Source organism: Dendrobates tinctorius, unplaced genomic scaffold (assembly GCF_039654945.1).
Source record: "Dendrobates tinctorius isolate UK_male_01 unplaced genomic scaffold, ASM3965494v1 ptg000126l, whole genome shotgun sequence".
Taxonomy (NCBI): domain Eukaryota; kingdom Metazoa; phylum Chordata; class Amphibia; order Anura; family Dendrobatidae; genus Dendrobates; species Dendrobates tinctorius.
The window spans coordinates 2,527,064-2,540,729 of record NW_027361794.1 but is presented as its reverse complement, the minus strand read 5'-3'; the positions used below and the strand labels follow the sequence as shown (position 1 = coordinate 2,540,729).

Sequence of the window (13,666 nt, the reverse complement as noted above, 5' to 3'; positions counted from 1 at the left end):
ATAAGCGGCAAATCACTCGGCCACCGGGGAGTGGTCCTGACCCAGGGAGACACAAACAGCAAACATCCGGTTATTCTGGGTATGAACATACTACGAGAATTCAGCCACCTCCTCCTCAATGAACCCACACAGGAGACTCTGAGCAACTGGGGTTCTCGCACGGCCCAAGGGCAGGTCTTCCAGTGGTTGGTGCGGGAGGCGCGAGTGCTCCAGGAGTGCCAGGAGGGTGAAGCACTGGGCAAGGTCATCGCAGCGGCGGCCCCCCGCTCGTGCTTCCGCCAGGGCAGACGGTGGTAGCTCTGTCGATCCGCGCCCGGATGCCACTGGAGGGCGTGGAGGTGCAGGTGGAACCATGTTACTCGGAGCGCCTGCACCCTGGCATACTGGTAGCCCGCTCCCTGGCCACGGTGCGGGAGGGGACCGTCCTGGTGCGTTGTCAACCTGGAAGACCAAGAAATCGCCCTGAAGCCCTGGGCCGAAATGGCCAAACTAGTGAGGCCTTTGGAGGAGATGCTGCCGGACCCCGTGGTCCAGTTGAAGGTGCAGCCCGAAGATCCTTGGGCAGTAACGGTACGAATCCAACAGGCTGTCGCACCCTTGGCCCAAGAAAAAGGTCGAGTCATCCTGGAGAGAATGCGGGCCGAACTCTCCGGCCTAGCGCCAGCCCAGCTTCTCCAAGTAGAGACACTTCTTGGACAATTTTACAGTGTCTTCGCCAGCCACGAGGATGACTTCGGATGTACCACGGCCATCACGCATGGGATCCCCATGGCAGGAGCGGCCCCCATCCAGGAGCGATATCGGCAAATACCACCGCAGCTATACCAGGAAGTGAAGACTCTGTTAGCCCAAATGCTCCGGAAGGGGGTCAAACGGGAAAGCCAAAGCCCCTGGGCGGCCCCTATTGTCCTGGTTCGGAAAAAAGATGGCACCCTGCGTTTTTGCGTGGACTATCAGAAGTTGAACGCCTGTACCATCAAGGATTCGTATCCACTGCCCCGCATAGAAGAGTCTCTGTCCGCCCTGGGGAACTTTTCAACCCCTGACCTGGCCAGTGGGTACTGGCAGGTGCCGATGTCAGAGGAAGACAGGGCCAAGAAAGCATTCATCCTTCCCATGGGACTGTTCGAGTTCAATCGGATGCCGTTTGGGCTGGCCAACGCCCCAGGAACTTTCCAGCGGCTGATGGAGTGGTGTCTAGGAGACCTCAACTTTGAAGCCACGTTGATATACCTGGATGACATTATCATCTATTCTGCCATGTTCGAGGACCACCTGAAGCGGTTGGGGCAGGTGCACGGCCGGCTGCAGAAGTACGGGTTAAAGGTAAAGCCCCAGAAATGCCACCTGTTCCGCACCCAAATCGAGTACCTGGGGCATACCGTCTCAGCAGAGGGCGTCCGACCCTCCTTGGAAAAGGTCGCTGCCATCCAAGTGTGGCCCACCCCCGAGACGGTGAAGGACATGCGGGCCTTCTTGGGGTTGGCTGGCTACTACCATCGGTTCGTGAAGAATTTTACACGCCGAGCTCGAGCCCTGCAAAACCTGCTGAAGGGGGCTCCTGCCAGGGCGAATGGATGGAAGATCCTGTGGCAGCAACTGCAGGAGGATGCGTTTCAAGATCTCAAGGCTGCTCTCTCGGACGCCCCGGTATTGGCATATGCGGATTTCTCGCAACCGTTCATCCTGCATACCGACGGGAGCCTCCAGGGACTAGGAGCTGTGTTGTCACAGGTGCAGAACGGCCGGGAGAGAGTGATCGCCTACGGTAGCCGATCGCTGCACGATTCAGAACGCAACCCGGACAATTACAGCTCCTTTAATCTCGAGCTCCTCGTGGTAGTGTGGGCAATGACAGAGCGATTCGCAGAGTACCTGGCGGGCTCCGAGGTAGTAGTGCGAACCGATAACAACCCATTAGCCCATCTGGAGAATGGCAAACTGGGGGCCCTCGAGCAGCGGTGGGTGGCTCCGATGGCCAAATTCAATTATAAGATCATCTACAAACGAGGAGCTGAAAATGTGCACGCCGATGCGCTCTCCAGAATCCGACAAACCACCCCAGGATGAAGTCGAGATGACGAATTGGAAACAGACGAGACGCCGTTCGCCCTTACCACCGCCGCGCTTACAGCCACCGCACAAGAAGCACCTCAGCCGGGACACTTAGGGGGAATGCTGGAACAGCCTCGTGACAAGTGGATCCAGCAGCTGCAGGAAGATGGAGAAATTGGACTCCTGCGCCGATGGGTGGCCACCAGCAAATTGCCCACTGGCTCACAGAGACAGACTTTGACCCAGGATATTTTGCTGATGTTGCGCCAGTGGGAGAAACTAGTCCTCAAAGAGGGACTTTTATATCGGAGAACCGTGTCACGAACAACGTCTGTGCCAACATGGCAGCTGATCGTGCCCAGAGCCCATCTCAGCCAACTGGCTCGGGAAGCCCACGAAAAGGGGGCTCACTTTGGTGCTCAAAAGACGTTGCAATGGCTGCAGCAGATAGTGTACCATCCACGCTTGCACGCTGGTGTGGAGCGTGCGAGCTCGCTAAACCTCCCGCGCAACAAGCCCCGGTGCAGACAATTGTAACATCAGCTCCCCTCGAGCTTCTCACGGTGGACTATCTGACCATAGGTCCTGCCTACCAGGGGTAAGAGCACTGTCTCGTTATGGTGGATCATTTCACCAAGTTCGACGTGGTCACCACCACCCGAGACCAGACAGTGGAGTTGGCCGCCTATGCGATTTGTAAAAACTTTATCCAAGTGTACGGCTGCCCGCAACGAATACATTTGGACCAAGGAGCGTGCTTCCTAGGAAGAGTCATGGAAGAACTACATCATCTCTACAGTATCGATAAGTCTCGGACTACACCATACTACCCGAAGGGAAACAGAGCCTGCGAATGATTCAATCGGACACTAATCCAAATGCGTACCCTGGAGAGTGACTGAAAGGCCCGCTGGCCTGAATACGTCCCTGAGCTGGTGTGGGTATATAATAACCGGGTGCACCGGGTGACTGGTTACACCCCCTACTCATTGCTGTTTGGACGGGAAGGCAAAGGAATCACGGAAGTGGAGTTAAACCTGGAGGAACCTCTACTCTGGACCTGAGTATCCTCGTGGGTCCGAAACCACCGGCACCGGCTGCAGACCCTCCATCAAATCGTCCATACAAAGCTCCAGAATCTAGAACACCCAGGGGAGCGCTGCCCCCACCAATTGACTTCCAGGCTGGGGATCGGGTACTCGTACTAGATCAGCGCCCCCAAAACAAGTTAGAACCACGGTGGGAGAAGAACCCGTACCGAGTGTTGCGCCGCATAAGCCCAGACGGGCCTGTGTATGAAATACAATCGGAAAGAGACAGTGCACCCCTCACTCGTACTGTGCACCGAAATATGTTGCGTCCCTGTGTGTCCACTGATCCCATACGACCCGAGCCGATCACTCAGGTCCCCGACCCCCCCCGTCAACAGTCTGGGACCTGGATGACGAAGAGGACTTCCCAGCCACATCCGCAGGCCCTCCAAGTAATGACATTACAGCAGACCCAGTCAGCCTGCCAGAATCGACCAATCCACCACGCCAGAAAGCTCCACCCCGGTTGAACTTAGACGCTCCGAGCGGTCAACAGCTGGCAAACCCCCTGTACGTTGCGAACAGAACCAGTTCGTCTGGCGACAAGGACTGTCGTCCCAAAAAGCTAAACCGAGTCTACGAAAACCCTCGCCCGAGGACTGGCGAGCCTACAGGGCGGGGGAGTGTGGGAGGAACGGTCCCCCCCCGTCGAGTGTCCGGGCCGGAACCAAAGGAGCCGTCATCCAGGTTCCGGGGGAAACTGTTCCCGGGGGACAGAGTTCAGGGACTGACCGTTGTGACAGACAGGAGAGCTAGGGGGTGACCAGTATAAAGAGGGTGGGGAATTTCCCGGGCGATGAGTCAGCAGACTGGGACAGAGGCAGCTGGAGACGAAGGGAGCAACTGCAAGCGAGAGTAACTTACCAGGGCCAGGCAAGATGCTCACTGAGGGCCCCAGAGAGACTGCACCAAGACGAACAGCGGAGACTCGTTGCCCCGCTACAGCCCGTGGCCACTGCAGCCCCAGTCCAACCCACTGCCGCCTCTCCACAGCCCGCGGCCGCTGCGCCTCTCCTCAGCCCGCGGCTGCGACCTGCCCGCAGTCACCCACGGCCGCTGCTGCCTCTCCTCAGCCCACGGCTGCAGCCTGTCCCCCCGCCACCCACAGCCGCCCCGCTCTCACCAGTGGCCGCGGCAAGTACAGTGTCGTTGGCGGCCACCACTGTCCCGCTCCGATCCGCAGCAGGAGCTGAGCCTCGGCTTGCCGCAGATTCCCCGTCGCAGCCGTTAGCTGCGCAGGTGGCCCGTCATTCAGCACCCGACATCGCTGCTGCTTGCCCCAGTCCTGGGGCTGCGGCCTATCCAAGGACTCCGACGGGGCCCGTGGGGCTCCAGGGTCAACAGCGCGCCAGAGCGCGCGAAGATTCCGCCAACGCCTCAGCAACTGGGCCCAGCAACTACTACGCCGAAGGACCACCATCCCGAATGGCGTGGGACGTCTGGACAGCTAAGTGACTGTATCATTACGGACCCGTTGTCGGCCATACCGCGGCCCTATAGTGACCGGCTATTGCCGGGAGTAGTCGTGTTCTAACGTTTTGTGTTTGCTTGTATCGAGCCCCTGCGAGGGCAACCCGTGTTACCCCTTTTTTGTTGATCAAGCCTTGACTGAGGAAAGTTCCCTCTAGTCGTATAAACGTTATTCTAGTAAGCACCAAATTGTCTCGCGACTCGTCACTGCATCCTGCGTACCTGCAAACACCACAGCTCACCAAGGACCATTGGTCCCAGCTAGCAGATACTTTACGCCCCTTCTGGGAGCTGTTCAGCAGCCTTCCCGGAAGGACCGAGTTGGCTGTCCATCACGTGGACACTGGGGATCACCCCCCAATCTGGTGGTCAGCATATCGGGGCTCTCTCGAGGTGCAGCATCAGATGCCCTAGCAAATTGACGAGATGCTGAAGCTGGGGGTGATCCAGGCATCCAACAGCACGTGGGCTTCACCCGTATTCCTTGTCCCCAAAAAGGACCGAATGACCCGGTTCTACTTGGACTACCGGGGACTAAATGCTGTTACGGTCATCGATGCGTTCCCTATGTCACGCATTAATGACCTGCTCAATCAGTTGGCCGGGGCTAAATACCTGACCATCATGGATCTGAGCATGGATATTGGCATAGCCCTCTGACCCACGAGGCCAGGGAGCGCTCTGCCTTTATCAGTCCGTTTTGACTGTACGAGTCCACCGTCATGCCATTCAGCATGAAGAATGCACCTGCCACTTTTCAGTGGTTGGTCAACATGCTGCTCTAGGGTCTTAAAGGGTATGTGGCTGCATACCTGGAGGATATTGCCATCTTCAGTCCCACATGGGAGGATCACCTAGAGCATCTGATGTAGGTGCTTAGGCGGATCCACCAGGCAGGTTTGACCATCAAGCTGGAAAAGTGCCAACTGGGTATGAGTGAGGTCCTCTACCTGGGTCACTGGGTAGGCAGGGGGGTTCTGAAGCCAGAACCTGGGAAAGTGGATGCCATTGAATCCTGGCCTACCCCCAGGACCAAGAAACAGGTAATGTCCTTCCTGGGGACTGCTGGGTATTGTAGGAGGTTTGTCCCACACTATAATACCCTGGCCAAGCCCCTGACGGATCTCACCAAGACAAAGCTGTCTTTCGTGGTAGACTGGTCAGTCGTCTGCGAAACTGCTTTTCAGGCACTCAAGTCCGCTCTCTCCAGCTCTTCATTACTACAAGCTGCTGACTTTGCGCGGGCGTTTGTAGTACAGACCGATACCAGTGACTTTTGCCTTGGTGCCATGCTCAGCCAGGTCAGCGCAGCAGGCCAGGGGCGTCCAGTCCTGTACCTGAGCAGGAAGCTATTGCCGAGAGAGGTGGCCTTCTCCACGATTGAAAAGGAGTGCCTGGCAATTTTGTGGGCCCTGCAGCGTCTGCAACCATACTTGTATGGGCATCCCTTTATCATGGAGACGGACTACAACCCCCTCAGCTGGTTGCACATGGTCTCCGGGATGAATGGGAGATTGCTGCATTGGAGCTTGGCATTCTAGCAGTACCACTTCTCCATTCGCCACAAAAGGGGCCGCGACCATGGCAACGCTGACGGGCTATCTCGTCAAGGAGAGATTGCGGGAGTGCGCTCGGGGAACACAGGAATGTGATGCCTCCAACGCCCTCTAAAGCTGGGAGGTGTGAGGGAAGACAGGGATTTCCCTCCTGGAATGCGCCCCCACCTTGCCATTCCCCCAGGCCATAAAAAGCAATGCAATGTTTATCTTTAATTAAAAACGAAGGAACAAGTTCTTTGAAGCTCGGGCAAATAGCAATTAGCACAAGGGTGCAAACATCTGCAGCTGCAGCCAGCTGGCTCCCTTTGTGTGTGACTGAAGCACTTGGTAACACCATTGTACAACAAGTCACAGCAGGCTCTGAGGTATTGAATCTGGAACATGACTTATAATAACAGAATGCAATATCTCTGAGCCTAGCTGACCACATAATCTGAATCGGCATTCCTTTTCCCACGCGCCTATATTATCTAGCCACCTCTAGAACCCTGCATTATGGAGCTATAAAGCATAGCTAACAGGAATTACATATGGTAGGCATATTTGGTCTCGATGCGGAGATAAAATCCAGCAGAATCCAGTGGCATCGCTGCCATTTCACTCAGAGCTTCAGGTGAAAAGTTATGAGCCTCCATGGTTCTTTGCAGAAAATCATACTCTCCGATGTGGGAGGGAAGAGGCTGTACAAGCCCAGGAGTGGGAGTAGAGTGTGGGAGGGAGCAGCCTGGGAGATATAAGGCAGACCCTCATTTTGGATTTAGTTTTCTAATGACCGGAGAATACGTTAGCTGACGCAGCCAGGAAAGCCTGTAACTAAGATTTGGACCTGTAATCCATTAGCGCCTCCCTCTGGTCACATGCTACATAACACGGTAATTGCAACCTATCTATACTCTATCCTTATACTACACTTGTGACTGTAGACCTGTATATTGTTCTTGTAAATACATACCTGTATATTTCTAGTGCGCTTTTTCGGCAATTAAATATAAAATTAATCCTGGACTGCTCTTTTATCTCGATTCACGAATCCCCACGTCCGCACGTTTGGTTGGTTAATTGTATGCTACCCGGCACAGAGCCGTGCTCAGCACCTGGCACCGGGGAACAGCGCTTACTGTATCGCTTCTTCCCTGGCACCCATTTATGTGGTACTGATGTGGCACATGCATGCCACACGTGTGCCACACTGATACGGACACTGACATCTTCGGTACCGGAAATATCAGGGCATGTCAAGAGGCCTTTTTATGTTTGGCTACTGTAACACACTAAAAGACGCTTTTTATTGCAAAAAATAGTTCCATATTTTGGCCCTTAGAGTCATGTGAGGTTTTGTTTTTTGTGGGACGAGGAGACATTTTTATTGGTAGCATTTTCAGGAACATGACATTTTTGATCGCTTTCTCTTCCGATTTTTGGGAGGCAGTGTTAGGGCACACGAGATGCTTGTGTTGTCATCTTAATGGTCTGCTGCCAAATTGATGAAGTTTTATGACCAGAGAAAGCACAGGACAAGAGCAAGTCATGTCTCAAATGATTTCTGGCTTTATTAGTCGGGATACACAGTATTTATAGAGAGAAATCAGGTGTTTTCCACACATTACATCATTGCTTACTAATTGCTGCTAGTCATTGGTGATTCCTGTCGTCCACATGTCATGTCTTTATCTTTGTCATTATCTTAATTATGATGGTTATTACTATAATGGTTATTGCTGTAATGGTCATTCCTGCAATGGTTATCGCTCTAATGGCTATTACTGGTTCAAGCTGACATCTGTCGTGCATGTATTATATTGATCTTTGGTTTATGAGGGGAGTAATATCCCCCTGGTACAAGTACTTTTACTCTTGTTAAGCGCAATGGTTTATACAATAATGTCATAGTCCACTGACTGTTTTACCTAACCTGCTAGAGCACTCATAAGTACTTCATTTGCTACATATTTAGCAAAGCGTCCATTTTAAATGTTAGTGTCCATTTTTTATATCTTCATAATTAAATAGTATCAAATATATATCCTTAGTAGCAGAATGAACAAAAATCAGCAATCCATGGATTTCTTTTAAGGGGGGTATGCCTGTGTGGTAAAATTGATAAGAGAGTTTTATTTTTCAGGTCAATACGATTTACAGCGATACCTCATTTATATATTTTTTTTATGTTTTGGTGCTTTTAAGCAATAAAAACTATTAAAAAAAAAATAATTATTTTTGCATCACTTTATTCTGAGAGCTATAACTTTTTATTTCTCCGCTGATGGAGCTGTATGGCCGCTTGTTTTTTGCGGGAAAAGATGACGTTTTCAGCGGTACCATGTTTATTTATATCCGTCTTTTTTTCTTGGCAGTATGATGATAAAGCATTGTTTTTTGCCTTGTTTTTTGTTTCATGTAGTTCACTAAAGGAGTTAACTAGTGGGGCAGTTTTATAGGACGGGTCGTTGCGGATGCGGCGATACCAAATATGTGTACTTTTATTTATATTTTTTCATTCAAATATTTATTTACAGATGGAATATAGTTTTTTTTTTAATATATACACTTTTACATTTATTTTAATTATTTTTCTTTTTTCTAACTTTTTTACTTTGTCCCACTATGGGACAATTATTTTTTTGCAGGCTGATCGCTTCTTTAGCATATAAATGAAGCAGCATCTGCATGCTGCAGAAACTGTCAGCTCTGCACTGACAGAGAGACTTCCTGATCATGCACTGTGCATGATCAGCAAGTTTCCTAGCTCTGGTGTCCCGGATGTCATCATGACGACTTCGGGTCACCATGGCAAAGATCGGATCCCGCATCACGCTGCGAGCGAGGGCTGTGATCCAAAGGCAGAGGGGCTGTCAGTCCTCTGTCAGCTTTCGGAATGCTGCGATCGTGTTCGATCGCAGTATTTCGGGAGATAATGTACAAGGTGCGGACTGTGACCACTCCTGGCACTTAGTGACGGCTGTCAGAATCAGCTGACACCCAGTGGCAATCGCAATGACGTAATGCTCCGTCCATGGTCAAATAGGCCCAGGTCACATGGACGGAATATTACGTCCAATGTCAGAAAGGGGTTAACATTATTCAGTATTATTCATTATGCAAGGTCTGTGATTTTTATATATATATATATATATATATATATATAAAAATCACAGACCTTGCATAATGAATAATTATATAAAAAATGAATAAAAAAAAAAATTATATATATATATATATATATATATATATATATATATATATATATATATATATATAATTTTTTTTTTTTTTTTCAGCAAAGTGTCCATGTTTGAATATCTCCAGATCATATACATATCCTTAACAAGCTGATCATAGATGTGACTTCTCCATCTATCTGTGACTTTTACAATATTTGTTTCAGGGTGAAGATCTGACCCATATTAATACTACAGAGACATATGTGAGGGGTGATGAGTGGTGTAAAGAGGAGATTCCCACATATGACTACCCAGGTGAGTAGTAACCTCTAAATACAGAGAGGTCACAGGTTCTTCTCAGTCACCGGCTGTGGCCGCTTTATTGGTAATATACAGTGCATTGCGAAAGTTTTCGGCTCCATGAAACTTTTCAACCTTTTCCCACATATCATGCTTCAAAGATAAAGATACCAAATGTAAATTTTTGGTGAAGAATCAACAAGTGGGACACAATTGTGAAGTTGAACGAAATGTATTGGTTATTTTAAATTTTTGTGGAAATTCAAAAACTGAAAAGTGGGGCGTATTATTCGGGCCCTTTAACTTAATACTTTGTTGCGCCACCTTTTGCTGAGATTACAGCTGCAAGTCACTTGGGGTATGTCTCTATCAGTTTTGTACAACGAGAGGCTGAAATTCTTGCCCATTCTTCCTTGGCAAACAGCTCGAGCTCAGTGAGGTTTGATCGAAATCGTTTGTGAACAGCAATACTTTCGCAAGGCACTGTAGTCCAGCCATATCACAATCGTGCGATCACCAGTATTCCTCTAGACCACAACATTCTCCTCCGCTAAAAACTGCAATTGACTTTGGACATTGAAAGCCCTTTTCTATAGAACTTACAACATTGAAGATCCACCTACTTCAAATAGAAAATGCTGACCGTTACCTGCCCAGATCTGTAAACTACAAAGCCAAATGACAGCGTACATAGAATGTGCTGACAAGTTAGGAAATCACGGAGGGTAATGATGCTGCTGGCTTCCTAGAACCCTGATATCTTATTGGATGAATCTTCCTTCTCTCCCTTCTGTGCTGCTGAATGTTCTCATATGGTCCCTACAAGACCAGGTACAGTCTTTCTGGCAAAACTTTCCTCTTATGAGCGACAACATTAAATGTGCAGTGAGGCCAAGTGTGAATTTCTGTACAATAACAACAGAGTTTCCCATCCTGACTTCTCAATTTCTTTTAAAACTGACTATTTTCAAACTGATAAACTACATAGAACACATTACACCTGTGCCAGGGTTGGTGCAATGCAACAAAGAGTCAGGGACCACATAAAAGTTCAAAGGAAATGTCTTTTAATGTCCAAAAATCACAAGATGAACAGCATTCGGTATACTTTGGATTGCAGCCAGGCGTCACAACAGTCCATATGTCAGACCGGTTGCTGAGGGCGACTGCACCACCGTGTCACCCTCAGGGGTGCCCGGCCTTTTGGTTTCGCTTGGCTCCATGTTACTTCACACAGGCTGAACCTTGCAGAGCCACCTGCTCTGCAGTTTGCAAACCAAGACTGACACAGCCAACTCTTTGCTGCAGAGTTTTAAATGGAATCTGTGGCCATGGGCCACTTGTAAGACCCGGCCTGGAGGGAGCAAACAGCCCCACTACCATCCTGCAGTTCGCTCCAAAAATAAAAGCCTATGCTGGCTTTTCTTAAATCTGCCTTGTGCAAATAGCTTGTCCAAGGCCACACTTACTTTTATTTTGCATTGCAACTACAGCTATATCTGTGACTGCAATGCACTCAAGCGGCCTCAATACGCTTCTGTGTGCATCCTGTGGGACACATAGCGACCTTCACATATAATACCTGTCACTGCCTCACACATGATATATCTCTAAGCTGTGCATGACTGATGGCTGTAATATACATTTATTCACGCCTGCAGGAGATGTTTGCATGGCTCGAGCCCTGGTTTCATGGAATCAGCCAACGTCATAAATTTATATTATGTTTTCGAGCATAAGGAATTGATATTACTGGACAATCTCTCCCGATATGGAGAGCAAAAAATAATTTCAGAACCCAGTAGCTCCAATGGTCCAACATAAATAATTGCAACTCAGGTTTAGTGATGGAGCTTTCCCAAAACATATGTTGTTGTTGGGGATATAACATTTTATTCTATGTCTTTTTTTAAAGGTTCATTTTGTATGGTAGTTCAATAATGATGGGATTTGCCTGCCTCACTTGTGTGAGTCTGCAACTACCTGTAGCCTTTAAAAGAAGGTCTCCACTACCATTTCCAAATGCCTGAGATCTAAATTTAAGACACCTCAGCTCTGCTCTATTATAAAAAGTTCTCTATGAATGTCTAATATTTCTTCTTGAAACTCATCTGACAGAAAATATTGGCCCTTAGTTAAGATTGCCAAGAGCCACCAAGCTAAATACTCTAATTACCCAGAGAGTTTTCACCAAGATAATAGGAAACCAATGGACGTTACAAATTATTTTCCAACGTCTCTTGAATCTGACAATACCCTATATATAGTTGTACACTACTTTCTGGGCACATGACAGGGTTAAGAAAGGAAGGAGCGCCATTTAGCTATTTGAACGTAGCTCTTGCTGGAATAGTTTGCAGACACTATGTATTGGTAGCACTGTTAGTGATTACCTGGCAGATCACAAGATGGCCACCACTAGAAGGCTTGGCTCTGTCTGCTCCATTTTTCAGATCCAAGGGATTGCCTTGGTCATCACCCTTTAACCCCTCTACATGGATCTGGACTTACACAGTGACCCCTAGGCATTGGCCATGGTGTTACCTGCTGTTCTGTGGTGTAAGATGGTAAGAAGAATAGTCAGGTAGTTGGGTCAGAACCAGGAGGGAAGAGAAAGTACAAAATCAGAAGACGCAAGAGTAGTCAGTAAGCAGTCTGGGATCACAACAGGAAACGAATACACCAGCGGGAAGCTGAGCACAGAGGACTGAACAAGAGAAGAACAAGGCTGTATCTGGCAGCATCCGGCAAAATGCTTCAAGCTTTAGTAGAGTTTGGTGCTTTCCAATTGGCTTAAGCAGGTAGCAGATTGCTCCAGCTGGACAGTACACAAACCCATACTGCCAGACTGGGTAGTACTACTGGTCTCAGGCACCCTAATCTTAGTAGCTGGACGGAGCCATCACCAACTAGAGCTTCTGGTTTTGCCTGCACCATAAATGAAGCACTGCCTGGTGATGGAAGCAAACATTGCAAGAGCAGATTCCAGTGGAGATGGTACACACCATTTGCAGATGCCCTAATATAACAAAATTACAGAAAACTAAAGAACTAGAAATCCCCATAAAATGACTCCATTTTCGAAGTTATATCTGTCAGTGAATTATTCTATGGGAGTAGTGACTATTTTGACTCCACAACCACTTTACAGAACTTAGCTCGCACTGGATGTTGCAACGTGAAAATTGCACATTTGCTATTTTATTATCCTGAAGCGATGGCCGGGAAACCACCACCCTGGAGGGAGACTACTGTGAACAAGATGAGGTGCAAACAACAAGGGGTACATTTATTGAAAGGCAAGGAATATAGTGATAGGAAGGAGTAAACAGGGGTATGCAATGACAAAAGACAATTTACAAGAGTGATATTCTTTAGCTGAGTCGCCAAATAGCACGGTGCTCCAACTATCACAGAACAATATATTTTCCAACAGGCAAAATAACAGTAAACACAGTATGATGCTACTCCTAACTGTAGCCTACCTGGCCTCTGCTATGCAGGCCACATGGCTGCCGTGCTCTGTCTATTGCAGCCTATCCTAGGCCCTAACTTGTGTACATATGTAGTTAAACTCACAGTAACGTTGGAGACTCAGTCCAGTCCCGGGGGCCCCCTGCAGTCCTATACGATGGTGTGCACGTCTCTCTGGAAGCTCTGTGAAATGTGGTCCTCCTTGCTTGACAGTCCTGGAGATGCTCCTGGAAACTGTAGATTCCTTTCTTGTTTTTCTTCATGTCTCCTCACAGTAACACAGGACAGCCACCTTTATTATCCCCAGAAGAGTCTACACAGTCTCAAAAGTTCAGTCAGCCTCAAGCTATGCGTCTTCTTCTCACAGCTGCAGGCACACCAGCCCCTGTAGCGTCTTCAGCTCAGAATCTGCACCCAGAAGCCAAACCGCTCCCCTCACCAGTCTTTGCAGAGCAACACACACAGTCTTTTGCAGGGGAGACAGAATGTACCATCACACCAGCCAAGGTGGGTGCTGTCTCTTAAAGTGGCAATGTGTCTCTTACTGTCCATAGCA

At 48.9% G+C, this 13,666-nt stretch overlaps 1 protein-coding gene across 2 annotated transcripts in view; it reads left to right on the top strand.

The window, feature by feature from the left end:
* The window catches only part of LOC141047252 (oocyte zinc finger protein XlCOF7.1-like), a 62,736-nt gene that overhangs the window by 47,352 nt on the left and 1,718 nt on the right, over positions 1-13,666 (top strand). For both annotated transcript variants that reach the window (XM_073542254.1, XM_073542253.1), the window contains exon 6: positions 9,561-9,651. In XM_073542254.1, the coding sequence (XP_073398355.1) occupies positions 9,561-9,651 (91 nt within the window). The remainder of the gene's footprint in view (positions 1-9,560; positions 9,652-13,666) is intronic.